Here is a 24,513-nt window from a genome sequence, read left to right as displayed (position 1 = left end):
GTAGCTGATAAAATATGTGCTTAATTCCATCAAGGATCACACCCTTCTGTTTAATCATTTTTTAACTGACAGGATGATACTTCCTCATTGTCACAAGGTCTTTCTCTTGCTATTTACACACACACACACACAAAATTCATGTTTCAGGAAGTATTTCACCATCAGTCCCTAATGAGTATGGGTTGTGTGTGTAGGCAGACAACAGCGGGAGTAGCAGTCCCCTCCCTGAGGACTCCTCCTCATTGGGCGCACTGCGACTGACGTGCCTCTTTTTCTCTCTCCAGTTTTCTGTAGCTCTGGGGTCTCGCAGCAGCTCTGTGTCATTTATGATATCACCCTGCCCTTCTTCTTACCTCCAGCACATCCAAACGATACAAAAGAACTGGGAAAAATGCACTCTGCCCTCAGCTTCCCTAAATAAAAAAGAAGAAATAATGGGGAAAGAAATGCTTGCTCATCTCCCGTTAGCATTAAGAAAATGTCTACATTTGAAACCATCAAGAAAAAAGGCATTCGTTGTTCAGCCGCTTCGCTATTCTCAGAAACACCACCAACAACAACAAACACCACTAATTGACCATTCAGTCGGAGCAGCTGTGTCACCTCAGAGAGACTCTTTGACTGGTAAAAGAACATGTGTTTGTGTTTTTTTGAAATGGTGGGACGTCCATTTCCTCCACATGCAGACGTAAAGCCCATTTGTATTTTTTTTCACAGCTTGCAGTAATCATTCTTTACTGCAGATACATTTTATTTTAAAACTATCATTGGGGAGCTTGGACATGCTAACAGAGCTGATATTAATTAAGATTTTTAACTCCCATGAAAGGAAGTCTTATATTGAGTATAACTGCCTGACTTTCAGGGTGTTTTCGCTTTTTTTTTTTTTTTTTTTTTTGCAGTCCTCTCTCGGTTCCCATCCCTTCTCTCCGTCTAATAGCACATCTTTATATTTTTAAAAAAAGCCTAAGATGCTGTATAGACAACTAAACACAGGGAGACAGCGCAGGAGGATTTTAATAAAAACCTCAATGTCGTAAACTCTCTGCCTTTCTTAATATAGAGCTAGAGCCAGCTAACCACCAGCACCTCCTCCTCCCTCCACACCCTTCGTGGTCTGGCTGAGCAGAAATCTGCTTGTGTGCTCCAGCATCCTCCCCTGTTTGATTTAGTAGTACGGAAAAGAGTTATCACATCTGATTTAATGAACAAGACTGGAAATAATACCACTCTCAAATTGATTGATGGGTATTTTAATACCCTTGTGTTCATGAAAGGTTATTAGCAACGGTTGTAAACAGCAGTAAAACCGATTAGTACAATATAGCTGATTATAAATGAATAGACCTGCAAACTCAATTCAATAAATATGAAGTGTCCTTTAATTTGTAGAAAAGCATGATGTAAGTCACAGTAGCGCAAATAAATACATGTTATCGGACAGCTTGCTAGAGTAGGAAAGAAAAAGAGAAAAAAAAGAGAACATAAATGGAGCAGCGTTAGTTCAGACAAGCCACAAAGGAATCAGCTGATCCAAGCCGGCCCACCTCAGCTGGACACTCCCTCCACTCAGTATGCTGTCCAATAACTCTGAAGGCACCTTATTTAAGCTGCTTCCATCTGCCTACATTCCCTGTTTCCTGTGCATCTCGTCTTGCCACCCACCTCCACCCTTCACTGGCTGTACCTGACCTCTGTTGTCACTGTTTTGTCTTATGTCTCCCTGCTCTTCCTGCTTTTGGCTTAGGAGGTGCTGGAGCACAGACATAGCGCCAAATTCAACTCCCTGCATTGAATTTAAGGTTTCTTTTCAAAGAGTACGTGATCTTGGTTTGCTCCAGATTTTTAGCTTTTTGTATATTTTTGCATCATCATCAAGAACAGGGAGTCGGTGAGCAATCGGTCATATATTTGTTTTGGCCTTCTCCTTGTTAACACCGATGCCAGCAGCCAGTGTCTGTGGATGTGAAGTTGTTTCAAACATTTCAATGATTTTGCTCCTTCAGCTGCAGATGATGAGGACATGAAGGAGATTGATTTGAGATTTTTTTCTGTGGCCCAAAAGAGGACATTAATCGTAAAATCAAAGTACACACACACTCTCACTCACACACATCCCTTGGTAACTTCCTACACTATCTGCAAACTTTTTTTTTCTTCATTGGCTGTTTAGAAATCAAATATTTCACAACAACAATGCTGATAAATATCCAAAATATAAGAATATGATTAAAAAAACATCACTTGTGGACTGTTAATCGCATAGCTCTTTCCTAGACCCCCCCCCCCCCATTATAAAGCAGCCAGTCATAGAACTGAACATGACACACATCCTGATTCTGTGCCGTATGAACTTGAGTATTTTTAGCAATAATCTCATTATCAAAACCAACAAAATATCCCCATTGACCGTCAAAAGTGATTCAAGCCTTGGTCCGGGCTTTGAGAAACCTCAGGTTTACTGCATGTTACTATGAATGAAATCATGTTTGAGTATAAGCTCTCGTCTATAATCATGAGGGATCAGCAGCAGACATTGTGCTGTATCTCTAAATTGCTATCATGAGGTTAGAGCTGGTATGTAGTTAACTGCAGTATGCTGGTGCAGCTCGGTTCAGAGGGGCTATCAGATGACAATCGCATATCTGTAGAAAAGAAAAAAAAAAAAAAAAAAAAAGGACGTTTGCAGAAATTCAACCCAACTGGCTGGATTGAGAAGCTGAGGTTAGACAATACCCGGTCACGCCTTTGCAACACTTAAATGAACTTCGGTTTGTGTGACTGCACAACTGTCAATCATCTTTGGAGCTCTGTCAGCTTCAGCAGCTCTCACTTGTTTTTGTATTGGCACTGAACACACCATTTTCATTCACACACACACACACACACACACACACACACACACACATTAGCAACTCCTAACAATGCGAGAGAGGCTTTTACCTTCAGATGGTCTAACGCCCGATAGATTGAGATTAGACCTATATGTCATATTAGAGGAGGGATAGAGAGTCAAATTCATGTTAATCCAGTAATCCCTTTAATGTGGAAACTGGATTCCCTCCTAATGGGTGTTTTTCAAGGCTTAGAGCCCACATTAGAGCAGCAGAAGTCTTCCTCAGTCACTAACCTGTCTGAATCATGAAGGTTCAGTTGATGACAAACATGTAGTGGGATGATAAATTCCTAAATTTAATACAATTACAATATTCTGGAGCTAAATCTATTTAAAATAGCGCAGTACAACTATTGTGATTCAGCATTAATTGACATTTGGGTTTGCTTTTTAATACTAGAAGTTGGTAAAACAGAATAAAACAGATATACTTTTGAGATAAACTAAACTGTTGGTGATAGTCAGAGTGGTGTTTTAGACTGACAAGATTGTAGAAATGATGCAACTGAACATCAGATTCATTTTGTTCTTTGTATATTGATTGAGGGAGGAAACACTTAACTCATGACACTTGGAAAAAAAGAAAGAAAAGGGAATCACAATACTTAAGTGGATTTTATGGATTGTTTTCTCTCCCACCACTAATGTCCTGTGTGCATTTAGAGGAGATGGTTGGTTGGTCCCCGGGGTAAAGTAACAAATGAGCAGCAGAACTGGTTTTCAAACAATAATATTACGTCTATGTTGTCTTCTTCAGTTCAGCCGTCCGTCTGTGGTGTATGTTTTGGTGTACACAGAGTCTGTGAGTGGCGGCCTTCATGTTAACATGAAGTAGGTCATATAAAAGGACAGTTTTTGCCTAAAATGATGCGCACTGAAGTAAACAACCATGTCCTGATGTCTCTCCTGTCCCCTGAGCTCTCTAATGTGACGCTACCCGAGGTGAGTCCAGTCCCATCTGAGTCGCTGGCTCATGTTGAGCTCAGCTAAGTGAGAAAAACAGCCTGGAACTTTGGCAATTTTGGAGACTTTCGTTGTAAATCACCAACAGTTAATGCTTGGTCATGCTTCGCTGTAGATTAGAGGAAGTTAGTAAGACACCAGTATGACTGGCTGTTGATTACACAGGTCATCGTGATGAGTCAGCGATGATTCACCGAGCACTAATGGCAGCCAGAATCACCAGAATGGCCATGAAAGGTCATGAATAATTTCATTGTTTCAAATAAGGAATGTACAACCTGCTGAGTCATGGTTGACTTGTCTGTTAAATTCAAACCAATTAAATCACAGAGGAAATATGATGCTTTTTTTTTTTTTCAAATTTAGAAAGCGCTCAAATCTTTTTTTTGCTGATAATGGAGAGACTTTGTTCGACTAGAGAGAAAACCAAAGAGAAATGTTCTGTTAACCTTTATCTCTGTGTCTGGCCAATGGGAGCTGACTTGTCAGGCAGAGTTAAGAAAGTCATTTAATCTCAGACTGCGTATGCACCCAGATAGCTATTCTAAGGAACCTTGGCGGAAAATGTATTTTTTCCGGCTCTCGGGTTTTTCCCTTTCATTTAGGTTGTTATTTCCTATGGCGAATACCTCACTGGTGATTATTCCATTAAGATCTGGGACAGTTCCCATGGTCTCAGTTTGAAGAGAGCAGATGAGACGGCTGTAATCACAAAACAAGGGAATGTTGTTGAAATGCAGAGAAGAGATTTGTTGCTCTGTGTTTGATGTGTTTTTTGTAGTTTTTCACTTGGTGATGATGGTGATGGTGATGATGTTGATGGTGATGATGATGATGGTGATGATGACAGTTGGCTGGCCTCTTAAACTACAACAGTGTCCTCTGTTTATTAGCCTCGCGTTCCGTATTTGATTTTATTGGTCTCTACTGCAGCTTTAGCTTTCACGTTCAATTCTGGTGGAACGTATATGATAACTAAGCAGACGCTGAGTGACATCACCACAGGACGGTGCCTTTAACCCTACATCTTTATCAGCAGCTATGTATATCATCACTAGGCCATCAGAGTTACACCCATCCTCTGAGAAACAAACCAAGACGTGTTTATCTGCTGTCATAACCCACCGCTTGTCTTTTCAGAGTGATAACATCCATTTGTGCTAATGATCCACTTCAGAACGTCCAGCAGACGAGATGATGTGTAATTAAACATGTTGGGGAGGGTCTTAAAATAAATTGTCGTCACAGTTGTGTTGACTCTAGCGTGATTTTATTTGATGTATGTCATACTTTGGCCCCACGCCACAACACCACTGCAGCTGAGCTAATGATAGAGGAGGAAAACTGCAGCGTGGACGGACAGACACGGGTAGATAGATAGTGCCCTCTGGAATGTTTGGAGAAGGAGGGAGGGGTGGCACACACAGGAAGAGGTTTGGGATTGGACTTGTGCGGGGGCACACAGGCAGCAAGGTTGGGACCTTCAGTGCCAGCAGTCCTGCCCGCTGATTAATGAGGGCGCTTATATGGCTTTCCTACCCGTGGAAATTAGTTTAGAAAACTGCATTTATTGAAAGCGGATTGTTTTATTTAAGCCACGTGATGCTGCACTTGTCAAATATCCACAGCGCAGGGTGGCGTAGGAGTGTGTGTGGAGTTAACCTGGTTGAATGTCCGCCTTCGTCTCAAAGTCAAGGAGAGTTCATGGAGAAATTAAGGATGTTAATGGATAAAGGGTGATGAATGATTAATGGAGAAGGATACACAAGTTTAGACTTCTTTCTCCTTTTTGGACGTTTAATAAATTTCAGTTTTGACGATTCACTGCTATTTTTTGTTCAGTTGTTTTTGAATATGGCTCAGCTTTTCAGGGTTTTTTTTTCTCGCCCTTTTAACATGTTCAAAATAAAGATTCCTATCAGTTGTCAAATTGGTTTTCAGGGAAAACCCCCGAAAGGTCTGTGGTTCACACTAGCTTAAATATTTTCACGATTTTGTTCTATATGTCAGTTAATACATTGTTAGTTAAGTATATCTTGATTAAATGGGATGATTAATATATTTTAAGGCATTTTGATACAATGCCTATATACATTCTGGTATTACCCTACCCTTTTGTTTGTGAAAGCTTATCTTGCTGGACCGAACATGTAAGTCTTATAAACTTAAGTTCAACACAGAGTTTATTTTAAGATCAAACATCCAATGTACAGTAAAAATCTGATTAGCTCCTGGTCAAGGGAACCCGTGGTGATGCTAACTTCCTGTGGCCTTCTGTAATGCTCCCAAGAGACAAGTGGTACTGCCTTTATCTCATTATGTACAGCTTTGTGTTATATTAATTGAATTTGAAGAGATTCTGTTACACCGGCGGGAGAGTTTGTTTTAGGAATCACTGAAATGTTCGTGTTTAGAATGTTTAACAGCCAGACAAGTAGCCGGTGTGCCAACTAAGGTCGTAAGGTGACAGCTGCCTTTCATTCAGTGTTAGGAGAGGGAACCTGTAGGACTGATGAGTTCCCTTCAGGTCAAACTGCAGCTGTTGATCAGTTGGTGACAGCATGAAAACAGGAAGATTAAAACTGGTGTGTGTGTGTGTGTTTGTGTGTGTGTGTGTGTGTGTGTGTGTGTGTGTATGTGTGTGTGTGTGTGTGTGTGTGTGGCCAACCAGTTTCACCACATTCTGGTAGCATGGCTTCACTGTTAGTGCAGTAACCACTAAAATTAAACCTGCCATGTAGGTTTTAGATGGTGCTTCTCCTTGGAGCATCTGCATTCGTCTTTACTCATTCATCAGCTGTCAGACGTCCTCCCTCCACGCTCTCAATGTTTTGATCTTTGAAAAAAACTCCACGAAACTGCGATACAAAATGAGAACACTCTCTAAGAGGAATATCACTGCAGGGTTTGTGCCTGCTGGCTGTTGCCTGGATTAGCTTGTTTAGTGTGTATACCAACAAGATGTAATATAATAAAACAGGCTTGTTGGGGCTGTTTCTCTACAACTCTTATGTACATACCTGTAATACTATCCCACAGTCCCTGATGCTTCTTCTTTCTACTTGAGCTTTTTTTTTCTAGCAGAGGACAAAGAAAAGGCACCGGATGAGTAGTTAGCTCTAATTTTGATCAGGAAACCAGTGTTTTTTTGGGCGAGTAATTCGCTCCAACATTTTCGATACACCTCAGCCCACCTAAACAGCTTCATCACCTCGTCCTGGCATCCACCACATCTGTATCTCCATCTAATTTTTCCTCCTTTGATCTCAAATATATTGTAATTGCCTCAAACTTGCACTACTTCCTTAATTCCTCTCACCTCATTTGAGAGTGAAGGCCAAAACCAGCCTCTTTCACTTCTTCCATTTTTCCTCATCCTCTAATCTGCAAGACTCTGTTGGGATCTGTGTTTGTCAGTTCTTTGTAACCCTGTGTAACCCTAGGAAACCTTTGAATCTAATTCATTTGCATGAACCCTGTAGTAGAAAATTTGCCAAAGCACAGGAGACTGCTTGAAACAGACTTGAGTTTTTTCTAGCAACTACTGTGAACACAGAGCACAGTTAATTAAACAAAAACAGAGTATTACATCGTACAACACACTGTTTATAGGTTGATGTGATCATACAGTCAGCTGCAGAGAAGAAATGCGCAAAAATGTATAAATTATCAGCTAATAACCAATTCATATCATAACTGTCACATTTTAATGAGCACTCAAATCATTTTTGCTGAAAGATTGATCGTCACCCTTTTGCCTGATGTTTCAGTACAATAACCACATAACAACAGTAATCCCAAATCAATAAATCCAAAAATATGACCATCAAAACTAAGTTTGTTTAAAATCCGAACAGTTGACAAAGAAGTTGAGGTAATCATGCACACACACACACACACACACACACACACACACACACACACACACACACCCTAGTCCTTATATCTTTGTGAGGACTTTCTTTGAGGTAATGCATTCCCTAGCCCCTCACCCTAAACCATCTCAACTGACTGCCTGACCCTATACTTGACCCTAAACCTAACCTGAACCTGATTCTAACCTCGACCCTAAAACCAAGTCTTGACCTTTAAACAGCCCTTTGAAGAAGTGAGGACCAGCTAAAATGTCCTCACTCTGTTGGTTAAATGCGTATTCTAGTCCTCAATATGTAGCAAGTACAAGAACACACACACACACACACACACACACGCACAAACCCCTTTTTATAGTTGCTTGTAAATTTGGAGTAAATGCAACTTTAGCTGGGTTAATTGTGTACATGTGAAAAAAAACCTGACTTACAAACATGCAGCGTTCAGGCTACTGTGACAGTTATGTGATCTATTCTTCCTATTTGGATTTATTATGTTGTGCAGACTTGTTATTCTCTCGTAGGGACTGTGCTCTGTTTGCAGGTTCAAGTTGTCTAATTCAATCTTTTCTTTTACAAATAACTGAATAGACATTTGACCTGTGGGTTTTTGTAATGTTCCATCATGGTTCTTCTTGTCTCTGCAGGAGTGTTGATGAGCGAGCTGTCTCGTCCTTGTCACATGATGCTGCTGGTGAACCCTCAGAGTGGGAAAGGACAGGCGCTGACGTTCTACAACAATCACATCCAGAGAATGCTCAACGAGGCCGGGATCCCACACACACTGGTCATCACCGGTGAGTCTGAGAGATCTGGACAGAGATAGACAGCTTGAGCATTTAGACAGTGACTGAGGAGTTACACATAGAGCAAACAAAATAATCACGTTGTGTTTTACTCACCAGAGATGAGCTGATAAGTTGATGTGCAGCTTTGAGTGTGTTAGCGTGAGTTAGAACCAGACAGCGGTACTGGTGCTACAAAAGTAAATGTTTAGCTAAGTGTTGTTAACATGAGGCTAGAGCTGCCAATGTTTGTGATGTTGTTTCACTGTTTGCGTCTCTTAATTCCTCCCTCTAAATGGTCCTGTTTGTATTTTTGGAAGTACTTTCATAATCTGACACAACATTCCTACTCACTACTTTGCCCTGACTGTGTTTGGCTTGCAGGGGCGATGTCGCATGGTTTCTCTCTGTATAATTCTCAATATTACTGTTAAAGCCAAAAAAAAAACCTTATTTGAGTTTTAGATTTGAGTTTTAGTTAGGCAGCACGGTGGTGCAGTGGTCAGCACTGTCGCCTCACAGCAAGAAGGTTCCGGGTTCAAGTCCCAGCTCCAGCACAGGATCTTTCTGTGTGGAGTCTCCATGTTCTCCCTGTTCCTGTGTGGATTCTCTCTGGTACTCCAGCTTCCTCCCACAGTCCAAAGACATCAAGAGAGGACGAGGCTGATTGATACTCTAAATTGACTGTAGGTGTGACTGAGAGTGTGAATGGTTGTCTGTCTCTATGTGTTGGCCCTGTGATGGACTGGTGACCTGTCCAGTGGCCACTGCGATAGGCTCCAGCCCCCCCGCGACCCTTATCATGAATAAGCGGAAGAAAATGGATGGATAGATGGAGCCTCAGTTAAGAGTTTTCGATGTTGCCCCTGAGAGGAGGTTGAGGGCTATTGATTTAGGCTGCAATGGCTTTGATTAAGTGGCTTAGATTAAGTGGTGCGCGTTGAAGGCAGAAGAATGAAGACAAAACAGTTTTCCTACTCTGTGAGCTACAACTTCTTGAGACTCACAGAAAAGTACAGCCTGAAGTTTTTGATTATTTTTTTGATTTAAGCAAATTTTGAATATTGAACAAACTTTTCTTGCCTTGGACACCCATGTCCACACATCCACAACATTATGTGAACTTAATGAACTAAATCAAACTAGCTTACTCACACACTGCACACTGATGCTAACACGCCAACAACTAAACCCTGCATGGAACCGGAACTACAAACCAGCCAGACAATCTCAACCCTGAGCAGAAGAGTTATATAGCTTGTGTGTGAACTGTCCTGACAGAATTTTCCGTGGCTGATTTTGGATTTTTAAGACAAATCTGCTTCAGTTACCGACATAACTCTGTACATTACTGAACCTGTTTAGGTGCTGTATGTCTAGTATAGGTCACCTGTACATGCTCAGGTTTCTGTTAGTAAGATATAGCTTTCTGAACCATAAACTGGAGAAACTCCTCATCACAAATGATTGAAACACTACAATCAAGGGCATTCCTTCTCTCTCTTTTGGTACTTCGGCCAAAGAGGTTATCGTCGCCTTCTTAAAATAATCACCATAGTCATTTTTTCACAAAAAAACTGGAGACAAAACATCATAAGGTGTTACGGGAAAAAAATCATTTTGTCAAAAAAATGACTGAGGCAATTATTTTCAGAAGGTGACATTGTGTGATTTGTTTGACTGTTAGCTGGATGACAGTCTACTGCACTAGAGTGTATGAAACTAGCTGAAAGGTGAAGCTACCATTTACATTTTGGGGCAGATCCAGGATTTTTTGCCCAACCCCCCCTCGATAACAATATATTCATAATAATATGACATTTGGGTCAAGGGATCTGCACCCTCAGATCGGGCTTCTACATGAGTCAGTTGGTTATTGCCTTATAAAGGAAATAATCTTTGAATGGTAAAATAAACATGTTCTCTGATGCACTTGTGTTGCATATAAAAAAACAAAATGGATCCTCGTTATCGTATTTGCAGCATAATCATCAGTGATGTCACAACCACTCCTGAAACCGTTATTTAATCTTATACAGTAAACACACATTTATGACTGTTGGTATTGTAAGCGTCTCGCTTCCAGCCTCTCAAATGCCACACACACACACACACACACACACACACACACACACCCGCACTGGTTTTAATCTTCATGTTTTCATGCTGTCACCAACTGATCAACTGCTCCTGACCCATATGCATGCAGCATGCAGCAGAGCTGTTATGTAATAAATGTGTACACACACAGTCAGACTCACATATGGATGAAGAAAGGATAGACACGCTCACTAAATCCCTCTTTGCCATGATTTGATTTGATACAGTTTTGTGTTCCTGATCTATAATCTATACTGGTAGTATAGTAACTCTATATATAGTATAACTCTATACTACTACATATCAGGACTGATGTGCGCTACGCTCACAGCCAGATTATTTTAATTATTCTGTGCAGTTCTCTCTCGTCTGTCATTCTGATTTCCTCCTGGAGTTTGGGGATGTACAGAAATCAGTGCGGTGTCAGATAACAGATAAAAAGTCTGTCTTTTATCACAGAGGAGCGGTGGTGGGGGTGGTGGAGAGAGAAAAAAGAGGGCAGGCACCATCATGAGGAAGAAAGACAGAAAAGTTGAGAAATCTTTGCAATCTTGGTACTCTGCAGGAAATCTGGGGGTGGGTGAGAAGGATTGGGGGAGCAGGGGTGTGTGAGGGGGGATTTCATAGACGTACTTTTTGACAAATTAATCTTGGAGAATATATAACATTTAATTTAATCCCCAAATCTCCATCTGTGAAAGACGAGTGACAGTGACACTTGGTTACAATCTCTTTGACTGATAGACCAAAATAAATCTTTTGCTGTAATCTGTAGTTTTAAGACAAGTTTACTCAACAATCTTTATTCACTGCACACACTCAGTCTGTATAATAATTATATATATATATATATATATATATATATATATATATATATATATTCTGTATATATGTCACTGTGTTGAAACTGTAGTCTTTTTTAGATTGATTATATACATCAAGAATCTCTCTCGGTGTGGTCAGACGTTGAAAACCGACAGTCTCCATCTTCTGGTGTTTGTGAATCCTCATCAGATTTGTGGTGATACAACATATGTACTGTATCAGGATACATCGCTCAGGATGTGATTCCATCACAATACATTGTGATGCGATTTTGATACCAGAGGCTGGAACATCAATACAGTATCTTGAAAAATGATTGTGATATGAAAAGATAGGATAAATATTGCAATACTCCACTCCGCTCTACTTTACTGGAAATTTTACTTGCTGTTTACGTACCACCTGGGTCTTTATGTACATCATGTACTTCATTCAAAATTTCCATTTTGATTTATTAGAGCTTTTTTTTTTTTAATTTAGAACAGTTTATAAGAACAATATTTGAAACTTTCAATGAACAGTAATAGGCTCAGTATAGATGCCATAGTAAACATCAGTTACAGCATCAAGATATGATTTTATCATGATTTTCATTATCAATATGACGGGCTGAAATATTAATACAGTGTTTTATAAAAAAAAAAAAGCAATATATTCTCAGATTCAAGATTAAATCTATTTTATCGCCCAGCCCTGTTACCTAGTTGAACATCAAGAAAAGGTACGTTTTAATTTGACATGCTTTGAAAAGTTCCTTTCACTTTCTTGTAGTGATTTCATTAGTAATTTTAATGATTTATAAATAAGTTCTAAATTATACATATTAATTATCAAGTTGTGGAAAAAAGCCCTTTGTTTCTACTCCTCTGGTGTTTAGGATTCATTTATTCAAGTATGAGTTAATTAATGAAGTTTTTTCCTCGTGGTTAACGGTGTGCACATTTTGACCTTTGATGCATGCGAAGAGACGATCAGGGTTGTTCAACAGATTGTAAAAGTAAACGTGCTAATTTATGCTTTGTGACTGATGTGGACAGATGTGAGTGCTGATTGAGTTATCGCTCTGTATCAGGACTCCATCTCCCACTAGGACCTTGTGTACGCCACTTGATTAGTCACTGTTTGCCGTAAGCTTTTTATCAGACAATTAAGTCGAGTGGCGCACGGACAGTGAATTAGGTTTTTTTTTATGTTTAGCACTTGTAAAGCAGCACGTCTGTCAACATCTGCTGTTGTGTATCATTAGCATGGAGGCTGGAAGTGTCTCATGTGAATGCTAACTAAAGTGGACAGACTCATTATTGGATCCTGTGGAGGACAGATGAAGGATGACTGCACCACTGGGGGGGGGGGGGCAGTGTAGCCGGAGAGTGTGCTGCCGATGTGTGTGTGTGCTTTCTCATGTGTCTTCGTGGCAATAAAGATGGCACACTGATTCCTCCCAGGCAGTCTCCCTTGCTGCTCATGCATCCGAGGATGTCTGTCAGACAGCATTAATTAAACTCATCTGCTCAATACAAATGACAAACATTAGCCAGGAGAGAGAGAGAGAGAGAGAGAGAGAGAGAGAGAGAGAGCAAGCAACCCCTCAACCTCTATGTGCTGCTCATCTTTCTTTCCTTTTTCTTGAATCCAGCTCATTTAAACAGATACACTGTGTCAGCTGCTCTTTTCTGTGTCATGTTCCCACGTGACGATGTTCATCTGGATTGAGTTTGTGTTCCCTGCGACCATCTGACCATCCAAACCTTGGCTGACTGACTCTGTAGTTGACAGTTGCAGGGACGCCCTAAGTCACATCCAACCCAGCATTTGTGACAGCTGCTTCTTTCTCACAGTTAGAGTTCGTAGCATGGTTCGGTGTGACTTGAAACACAACATTCATTCAAATCGAGTCCCTCCTTAGCAGCACTAGAGGCTTTGGCCCCCACTGACAACATTAGCAGCCCCCATTCAGCCTTCAAATCAACTATCACCAACTGGCTAGCACAAGCTAACTGCAGGCTAGCACAAGCTAACTGCTGGCTAGCCCAAGTGAAGTTCATATTATAAGTCTTTTTTCTTGTTTTTTAAGAAAAATGCTGCAGCCTCTACTTTTAACCTGTGATTGTAAGGGTGACATGGAGTCCAAATAATTTCAAGATGGGTGTTTTTTCTCCTGTCCCCTCTGCGAGGAAAAGCTTTGATAGTCGGCTATCACAGATTTCTGATGAAAGATAAATGTCCAACCAACTGATTTAATTTTCAAATTACATTATTGTCTATTGCACCTTTGCAAAACCAAAGTACTTGTGGTTTAGGGAGCCACCTGCAAAGGCAAAAGGTTTACAAATGAATTCCCTCATCACTTGGTGACCCAGAGACAATAACGTACAACAGAACCATGTAATGTGTACCTGAACTGTGTCAATCCAAAATGTTATATTCTGATATTCATGCAACTCTGCGCAACGTAAATACTGCCAAAGCAGCTCCATTCTACCCTCTCTTCATCTCACACAATAACAGAACCATCACACACCCAGAGAGACTTGGGTTGTGCCGAACGGCTTAAAGCGCTAATGGAGACTTCCTGTCCCCACAGCGCCATCATGGGTTAGCCTGAGCCGTGGAGGACTTTCAGCAGGGTTCAGGCAGAGACTGCTGTCTGACAATAGGAGACAGTAGAGATGCCATACGCAGAGCAGCAATTATACTCAAAGGGAATTAAGACTTCACTTTAGGGTTAATGAGCATTATTTGACCTCAGTCAGAGTCCATGTTTGATAACAGTTCAGGAGCAGTTTGAATTTAGACGTCTTGTCAGGATAAATAATAAAAAAATGTCACAAATTTAGAGCAGCTCCCTGATGTGCGTGAGAAGGAGGTTGTGAATGTGTCTGTGTATATGAAAGAACAAATGTTTGGAACTGCATCGTCCTGGTCGCTGAGTAAGCTGTCACCATGGTAATAGTGTTTTATGCTGCATCAACACACACACACACGCGCGCACACACACTCATCAAGCAGGGCTGTTTAACTGTCATCACCTGCTGTTGTCGCGCTGGAGGAGCTCTGCAGCGAGCCGAGTGTCAGGATGTGTGTGACAGCAGGGTGGAGGTGTATCTGGAGCTTCCTGCCTGGAGTGGGATGATACGAGGTCAGCACCTTAGATGCACCTCAGCTGTCTTCACGGAGGCGTTTCTAATCGTTTATATGAAATAACAAAGCTCTTAACGTGTTTTGACTACTCAGTGTTTTGTAATACACACAAATCCAGAATTAGCTGTGAAGGAAAAAAAACACCATCATGTTTGGAACTGTCACCGCTTCCAGTGGTATCGAAAAAGTAGGAACACTGCATTTTTTTCTTTTCTTTTATTCCCTAAAGGTTAATAAGCTGATGTACTTCTGTTTTTGTGTCATGTGAAATATTTGCTGTAAATAAATGACTCGAAATACATTGTTATATTGCGCCGTTGCAGCAGTTTCTGTTGGTCCAGCTGGATACTGCAGTTGGTTTTTACTGGTAGAAGCTTTTTCCGGTAATTTGGAGATTTCATTTTGAAAGGATGAAAATTACAGAGGTTAATCATTTCCATTAGGAAAAGGTCAGACAATTTACAAACTCAAACTTCTGACTCAACAAAGAAAACTGTAATTGTGCATCTCTACTGGGATGTCTGCCTCTGATTGCGGTGAATTATGCAGAAGTTCTCTCCTTGCATAACAACACTGTAACAGATGTTAACCACAATTGAAAAAAAAAAAGTCATACTTAAGAATTTAAGAATTTGTCAATTTAGACCCTAACAAAAATTAATGATAATAAAAGGCTTGTTATTATCCCTCTGCTAGAGCCCAGCAAGGAAACACATACACATTTCTCACTAAAAAGCCTCCAAATACTCTGCTGATTTGGCGAGACATGGACTTTTTTCTTTGTACTAAACCTGGATGATGGATTTTATTGTCATTTGAATTATCATTTCATTGGCAAAGGATCTGTTGCTTTCTAGACAGAAGGAGGAGTATAAAGTGAATACGTGGATGTATGTGCAGAACAAACAGCAATAAAATGTATCGAAGAAAAACTGAAATAGGGCTGCTCTTTCTGTCATAAACTTTGCTTTTTATCAAACCTCCTGATACTCCAAAATGTATCCTGGCAATCCTGAAAATATTTTTCCTGTTTCAAACTCATCCTCCGATAAAAAGCCAGACCAGCAATGATCTGTAGCTTTCCTGCCTCCATGAAGATGAAGTTATTTACTTATCTATTAATTAGGAGGTTGGGGGAAACTCATCTCTCTACTCCTCTGAGAACATTTTGAAAATGCATTTCATCGTCTCTGAGATATGCACATCCTCTCCTCTCCTCTCCTCTCTTCTCCTCTCCTCTCTCTGCGCTTTGTTGCTGAAAAGGGTCCCACCATCCTCTTAGTTTACAGCCTCTGCATAGATAAGCAAATGTGATGTGACTGGACTGATAAAGAGGAATTGATTCCTTTGTTCTGCAGAGTTTAGGGAAGGGCAGGTGAGAAAACAGATCTCCCTCCCCACAGGAGTTTGCGTTTAGAGGAACATTAGGAGACTCGGGGACAACGGCAAAGTAGAAGATAGACACAACTCCTTTCTACTTCATCTTTTTACCTTTACAGAGGATGACACTGAAGCCCTTGAGAGGTTGTCTTCTTTTCACTCCAACAACAAAACAACAAGTTAGCGATGCAGGATAATATTGTCGCGTTGTTGGTATCGCAGATACCGGCCATTTTTTAAATATATCACTATTTGTCTGACAGGCAAAGTTGAAGTCAGCCCAGTTCAGCTAAAATCTTTTCATCTTTATTCATCATCTGCTATTGATGATGACAAAACAACATGGTAAATATGTAATTTATGGGCTTTTCCAAATGTTTTGGAAAAAGAGAAAAACAAATTGGTAAATTATTTTTAATATTCAAAATATTTACATGTTTTTAAGTATGTAAAATTCCTAAAAAAAAAAAAAACTTGTTTTATACCAATAATATCAACATCAGTAAACATGGCATATTGTCCATCCATTGTCTTCCGCTTCTTCCTACATTAAGGGTCACGGGGGGGCTGGAGCCTATCCCAGCATCTACAGGTGAGAGGCGGGGTTCCCCCTGGACAGGTCACCAGTCCATCACAGGGCCAACACATAGAGACAGACAACCATTCACACTCACAGTCACACCTACAGTCAATTTAGAGTATCAATCAGCCTCGTCCTCTCTTGATGTCTTTGGACTGTGGGAGGAAGCTGGAGTACCAGAGAGAACCCACACAGGAACAGGGAGAACATGGAGACTCCACACAGAAAGATCCTGTGATGGAGCCAGGACTTGAACCCGCAACCTTCTTGCTTTGAGGTGACAGTGCTGACCACTGCACCACCGTGCAGCCTGGCATATTGTCCACGACAGTGATAAAAATATCAGATATTGGGGAAATATCCGATAAGGTGCATCCCTGGATTAAGCTCTATTGTAGACTAATTCTTATTTTACACATTGATTCCTTTTCAACCACAAAGCTACGAACATTCCCAGCCTAAAGGCATCGAACGCCTCCTAGCAACAACCCATCGTGCTGCGCTAGCGGTAGCGCTCGACGTGCCACTCAACACAACTGCACCTTGAAAGGAACGTTGCCTATTTTTGCGTTCGTCAGCCTGAGTAGAACTGTACATGTGTGTTATTGTGTGATGATTAACAAGACGAAGTTCACATTTTTGTAATTAATTAGAGATAATGAATTAGAAGTGTATCAGTCCAAGGTTTCCCTCAGTATAATCAGGACCTGATTACATGAATTATAAATCTACTCACACATGAAGTGAATTGTCAGTGTGTCTGCTTGGGGTCTTCAGTTGTAGATGGTAATAATATTGAGGCAATGTTACGCCAGTGTTCTCTTGTCGTCCGATGCTTGTCACTGCATCTTTATATGTTGTTTTGAATTCAACACAGCTCAAGAAAAAAGAGTAACTCCAGCATATTTTATCAAATAGAACAGAGAAGGATCCATTTGATGTTCCATTGATGGGAGAAAGTGACATCTCTCTTTTTTTTCACCCGCCACTGCAAGTGTGCAGGAGTTATCTTCTCACCCTCCACAGAGAGTTTCTCTTGTGTCATCCACTGAACAGGCCAAACTTCATCAAATTAATTAAACAAAGTGCTCCTGGATAATTTAGTTGTTCTAGTCTAATTGGCAGTGTAATCCGCCCATCATTCAAGACCTTAAATCGTCTTTCCCTCTCCAGTTGATGCTCTAATTTGAAGTGGAAAAGGAAAGCAGGACTTGGAGCGTAGTGTTACACTGGAGTGTGATGTTTCCCTGTCGACTCAATTACAACCTACTAATGTGATTGCTAATTCACACGTTCTACTTTTCCGTGTGTGTGTATGTGTGTGTGTGTGTGTGTGTGTGTGTGTGTGTGTGTGTGTGTGTGTGTGTGTGTGTTTTGCAGAGCGACAGAACCACGCCCGTGAGCTGGTGAGGGAAGCTGACCTAACACAGTGGGACGCTCTGGTCATCTTGTCAGGAGACGGACTTCTGTTTGAGGTTAAAAAAAACCACACATACAGATGAATTTTATACTCTGAACATGCAAACCTGTTCTTTTTTCTCTTTGCAGATGCTGCAGTTTATTAAAATGAGCCTAAACAGACCTCAACAAGTTCTAGTATATTTGTAGTCTTTGTGAGGGGAGCACTGTGTTGTACATGATGCACTACTTTGACTTTGTGAGCAACTATTTGACTTCTCAGTAATTTAATTATATAATTCATTGCCCCACTTAACAAAAAAAGGTTTCATTTTCTAAGCAGCTCATTGATTGTTCTTGTGCAGTATTATATGTAATAATTTTTGCAGGTGTCCGTGTTCGTAGGAACAAAATATACATTAGTCATTCAAATATTACACTGCATTCTCACAAGTAACAAAACAATGCAGCATCTGGCAACAACTAGGATCCCAATTTCCCTGTTTCAAGTCTGACTACAGACCATTCTCCTTTCACTGCCTAATTTTCTATAACAAAATATCAAAATGATTGATGCTTAATGCTGATTTACTTAAAATCATGAGTATGAATACCTTTTTTCCCTCTTATCTCATCTGAAATATTGTGTGTCTAAGACATAAGCTGTTATTCAGGATTTGAATAAACTGTCTGATCCAATTCTGACATTTGAGTTCCGGAAAAGTTTTGTTAATCGTTGTTGCAGTAACTAAAATGTTTTGAGACCTTTAGCCCTTAAAGAAGTTTCCTGCTTGGAAAAAAAAAAAAAAACTGACAAAAACGAACGCATTTCTTTCCGTTCGCCTCAGAAAAGCTGTGTGTTTTCTGTGTCAGGTGATAAATGGCCTCCTGGAGAGATCAGACTGGGAGGAGGCCATCCGGATCCCTCTGGGTATACTTCCTGGTGGCTCAGGCAACGCGTTGGCTGCATCCATACATCACTACTCCGGGTGAGCCACATACAGCTTTACATCATACACAAATCCAGCCGACTCTGTGCTCGAAGGATTGAATTAGTATGATGTTTTGTCTCCTAGCTGCTGACATGTTTGAGTGATTCACTGTCACAAAGTTCATGTGAAGTGTTGTAGTCACTGAAGGATCGTTATTACTCTGTCATGACTATCTCAACAACTACCCAGAAACCAGTCCAACCAGTTGAGTTGCAAACTGATTTAGTCACCCAGGTACCTCAGAGTCAATTACATATTGATACTGTTGTTACATACGGCACCAAGATTTAAAAGCTCTGGATGAAGCAGTAGCTAGACCTTTTTTCAGTATTACTCCACCGAGGAGCAAATGTGTCTGTTAGCAGGAGAAATTTAAATGGATATTGATGAAACTTGGTAGAGTAACAGTTTGGCTTTGGATTCTGGAGCCAGAACTGATGACATCTTATCATCTTGGCGAAGGTATGAACTCTCCCATGATGCTCTCCATCAATTCCAGCGTATCCACCGTCAGAGTTGGTCCAAGATCGGACCCCACACAGGAAACTAACCTAGCTGTCAGTAAACGCAGCTCTGTCCAATTTAGTAACCAAGCTACGCGGACAAGGATGTGCTACATGTAATGGCCACAATCCTCCTGTGTCCTGTGTACTGCGATGGTTCACAGTATTTCAGCACAGTAACAGGTATTTCTGCTCCAGTGGACAAGGCTACTGCCCTCTCCAGATGCAGGTAATGGTTTGAGAGGTAATAATTAATCACATGTAATATCATTGCTGATGTAGTAATTGACAATCAGGAATACAAGGGCCTGCCATCTGCTGCTTTTCAATGTATTTTCAATGTAAGATGCACTTATCCAGATTAATTATTAATTTGCTCATTTGAGTGATTGAGATCATCCAACTAGAACAAAGTAGAGACAGAAGAAGAGCAGAAAGAAAGGAGGAGGAAAGTGAATAAATGAGCCCATACAGGGACTCATGTATGGTGGCAAATAAACTGAATACATGGCTGGTAGAATCTTACTTTTTTGTATAGCCTCCTCTACACCCCCCACCCCCCCCCCCCCCCACACACACACACACACACAGAAGGACCTTGACAATGGACACGTCTGTGAATGGGTACAGACAGTGTCCATGAGGCGGAAAACCCTCTGAACAAGAGAGCGTTTCTGCTCCACATGCACTAATGTGGTCCCACGAGCACGAGACGCTCCCTCGTCACCCGTCAGCTAAATGTCTCATGTGCAGCCACTGTGTTCTCCCTGTCATGTCAAAGACTGTCTGTCCCCAGGCGGAGCAGCAGACATGTTATATGATGCCTCTGACATCTTTTACAGCAAAGCCCCCCTCGGTCCTGATCATACTGTGGTAGGGCTGGGCTAGTAATGATATATTCATCTAAATCAAGACTAACAAAGATAATCCTAATTGAGATAGAGCGGAACATTTTTATTATTATTATTATTATTATTATTGAAATCACAACATAGCCTTGGTCAGTGTGTCAAAATAAAGTGTCAGGGTGCTGCAGAAATGTCTCAGGCTGCAAATCCTGTTCTAAGAAAACATCTCTGGCACAGAGCCACACCATCGTCATTCAGTAAGGTTTTCAATTAAAATGTCATTATATCAATTTTAGGAATCAATAAATCATAAATGCAAATCAGTCAAAATCATCATCATGATATATTTTTTCTAAATCCTTCAGCCTTGAATCAAAGCTGAATCATTAAAAAATGTATCAAAACCCTTTCAACTGGTTTCATAACGGTTAATTCCGCTCATATAATAGAACTTGTGTAAAAGTGTAAGTGTATAAAATTATTGTTGCTGAATCATAATCGAGGTAAAAGTTTGAAATAAAAGTGATGTCATGTCACCCTCCCCTATGTTGATGGTTATCATACTTCAGCCAGATGGAGAACTGTTTTTTTTACTTATGGTATTTTATAAGTTAGTGTCACCAGATTTCTCCAAGTGAATAACTAAAACTAATTAATGCAACCTGTTTCAAGATGTGCAGTAAAACTAGTGTCCCTCAGTCTTTGAAAAGAAACTTTTAGCACATTTAAATAAGTGCAAAGAGTCCTGTAGGCATCCAGAAAGAAACAAACCCTCATCAAGAAAATTGGATCAGTGAACAGTCCCAAAATAAAAGAATAATGTAGCGTCATTTGATTTACATTTATCACAGATTGGAGACCCAGATGGGTACAATTTATTCAGTTTGACCTTTAAATAATGACAGTGGTGAACCACTTGGAATTGAATTAATCTGCATCTGCTGCTTCCTGAATGACAGTCCTCTACTTGATCACACAGCAGTCAGGTTCCTTCCTCGAGCTTTTTAGAAGCGCTTGACAGATTCAGAGAAGAAATTCACACAGCTGGAAATAATCCTTGTACTCTCTGTGAAAGTCAAGTTGACTCGACCTGGTGACCGTTTCCCCTCTCAAGTTTCTTAAACTGCATAAAATGAACTCAATTGGAGACTCGTCCTCACAGATTTATCACCTTTACGCACATGTAACCGCGGGAATGACGAGCAGGTACTTTATTTAACCAAAGTGATGGACTCATCGAAACTCTGACATTACAGCAAGTTAGCTGCTGCTTCTGCTGCTGCTAACCCTCATAAGATGTTATGTTTGGCTGGATTTGTACAAAAAGGGGAAAAAATGAACATAGAGAAGGCCTGATATATGAAGACATGACCGTTTTGCTCTTAATTCAACCTCATCTCAAGGAATGATTAAAAACTGACATGATCGGACACATCAGTTCAATCAGCATCAGTGGCTAGGCTAGCACCGCGAAAAATAATGCTAGCACTGTGAGAAACAGTTCTGGAGTTCTAATCAGAAGAAAAGAAGGAGCAGGTCTTCATTGAGTGCAAGTATTAAAATAAGAAAAACACATAAGAATATAATACACTGATTTATTTTTCATGGTGGATTTTGGGAGAATGCAAAAGTTTTTTTGTTTTTTTTTGGGGGGGGGGGGGGGGGGGCATTCCTCCTGGTGAAACTGTACCCTGGGGGTACACGTAACCCATTTTGGGAATCACAGATCTAGAGAGTTCCAATTGTGAAGGTTGCATCTTCTGATAAGCACAAAGGCCTTTGTTGTGCCATCGTGTGCTGAATGTGAGATATTTCACCAGGTCATTGAAGTCTTTGGTCGGCTGCTGTTGCCAGAGAGGAGCAGGAGAAATAAATGCTAAACAAACAACCAAACATTTTTGAAGATGTAACATTTAGGGGGAAAAGATAATATCAACTTTCCACATTGGTTGTAATATCCCTGTCCAACCTTTTTGAGTGAATCCCCTCTGCTGCATCTGCCAATCAGCTTCTCACCAACAATGGTCTTCCAGCCAGAGCGGCAGCAACAATGAGAGGAAGAGACCAGACTCTTTATTGTTTACTCTCCTCACACACTCCCGCCATATCCAGAACCCCCCCCCCCCCCTCTCTCTGGTTGCTGCAGGCTGGTCTGCGGTGGCCCTGGACCAGAATATATTTGGTATTATTCCCAGTTGAATGTAGAGTTCACTGAGGCTACGTACTGTGAATCAAACCAGCGACAGGCAGCTAGAATGTTTCTGGTGTTATACAAAGCGGTGAGCAGTGTACAGGTTTGCTGAGCGCGACTTTAGTTTGTGTCTTTGCACAAATTTAATGAGCAGGAGGCTGCACGCTTGAGCCCTGGCATGGGTTCTGAAGTGACTGGTGTGGCACTTTGATGGGAGCAGGAGTCTCCCAGTAATAACAGGTACCAGGTACTGCAAAGACATAACACAGATGGGATCTGGAGATCAAAGGAGCTCATATAGTTTGTGTTCAGATCTTAAAATGAAGGCAAATTACAAATAACAAAATGGGACAAATTCATCTTTTGAAGAAAAGCTCTTTCACAGTCCCATGTCTGCACCACAGAATGAGTTTGGATTTTTTCACATTAAAAGTACCGATGCTGAAAATGGCATCTGGGACTGATGTTTTTGTATCAATGCTTTTTTATCCCCAAGGTTTTTCCATGGGTGCTGGACTTCCTCACCAAATACATAAAATACACAACGTATGCAGTAAATCACTAGCATACAGGGACACGCGGACAAAGCAAGTGTCTGTCACCTTGTCGACTTTGAAGCTTTGCGTTTTTAGGGCTTTGAATCACAATTTTCACAGATGCTTTCAGCAAATCATATTTAGTCTGTTATGATCCGGCTCTGAGGCCCCAACAGAAGAAGGACGATAAAGATAGATTTTAAGTAAACAAGTGGAACAAAAATCTTAAAGTTATCAAAATAAAACAACCTCAGAGGCTGATTTAGGCTAAATTAACAAAAGAGTAAAGCAGCTAAATGTGAAATCAGAGAAACAAAGAGACATGATGTGGCGCCAGCGGAAGACGGGAGTTTATAGGGAGCACTGGAGTCAGTGGCCAGCTGCCTCCAATCTCCTAATCCTGCCAAGGAGGAACTGAAAAACAACACTCAGTACAAACAACAACCACAACAAACCCAGCCAAAAGCCCTCGGGTCCTAACAAAAAAAATTGTGATTTGGATTTTGTAGGGCAAGAAACTCCTCAGTATGTGACTAATGTGCAAGTTAAATATAGTTTCCTGGACTGCTTGCATGTCCAGAATCAAAAATAATGTTAATTCTTGAAAGCAAGCAAGGGGATAAGGATCAGGGTAAGGGTTAGGGTGGGTTAGGGTGGAGGTGACGTTAGAACAGCCAGAGGTTGATGGAGGAGGCTGGAGCTTCAGGGGAGGGACGGCTGGGTCTAAACAAAACTGGCGAATTGAAACAGTTTAGATAGCAGATGAGAAACTGAACTTGAATACAAACTCCAGCAAGGATACAACAAGAAACAGGTGTGAGAAAACAAGGGAGCTGATTGGTTGAGAAACAATAGGCCCAAAGATGCAGGACTGATTAGCAAACAAGACACAGGTGAGAACAAGGATGAAGGAGGGAAAACTGATGACAGGAAGTAAGACAAGAAAAAGACACACAAGGGAAGTGGATCTCATAATGAATCATCAATTTGGAGATTGGGATTGGACTAAGGGTTAGACCTGTCGCCTCCCAGCAAGAAGGTTCCAGGCTTGAGTGGGATCTTTCTGTGTGGAGTCTCCATGTTCTCCCTGTTCCTGTGTGGGTTCTCTCTGGTACTCCAGCTTCCTCCCACAGTCCAAAGACATCAAGAGAGGACGAGGCTGATTGATACTCTAAATCAGGGGTGTCAAACTGATCCAGTGTGGCTGCAGGTTTTCAATCCAACCAAGCAAAAGCAACACCTGATCCAACAAATGAGCTGTGTGGACACAGCTTGATTGATTTAAGTTGAATCAGGTGTTGCTTTTGGTCGGTTGGAATGAAAACCTGCAGCCACACCGGCCCTTTACTGGATCAGTTTGACACCTGTGCTCTAAATTGACTGTAGGTGTGACTGTGAGTGTGAATGGTTGTCTGTCTCTATGTGTTGGCCCTGTGATGGACTGGTGACCTGTCCAGGGTGAACCCGCCTCTTATCCAAAGGCTGCTGGGATAGGCTCCAGCC

The 24,513-nt window shown here is 41.0% G+C and overlaps 1 protein-coding gene across 1 annotated transcript in view; it reads left to right on the top strand.

Annotated features, from left to right (window-relative positions):
- Positions 1 to 24,513, top strand: part of LOC147257311 (sphingosine kinase 1-like) — a 35,626-nt gene that overhangs the window by 6,479 nt on the left and 4,634 nt on the right. The window contains exons 2-4 of the mRNA XM_086211145.1: positions 8,379 to 8,528; positions 17,923 to 18,017; positions 18,814 to 18,929. Coding sequence (XP_086067271.1) covers positions 8,379 to 8,528; positions 17,923 to 18,017; positions 18,814 to 18,929 — 361 coding nt within the window. The remainder of the gene's footprint in view (positions 1 to 8,378; positions 8,529 to 17,922; positions 18,018 to 18,813; positions 18,930 to 24,513) is intronic.

Source organism: Aulostomus chinensis, chromosome 8 (assembly GCF_037954235.1).
Source record: "Aulostomus chinensis isolate RoL2024-O1b breed Wild chromosome 8, RoL_Achi_v1.0, whole genome shotgun sequence".
NCBI classification, from domain to species: Eukaryota; Metazoa; Chordata; class Actinopteri; order Syngnathiformes; family Aulostomidae; genus Aulostomus; species Aulostomus chinensis.
The sequence above is the reverse complement of the archived record's forward strand: the minus strand, read 5'-3'. Positions and strand labels throughout refer to the sequence as shown.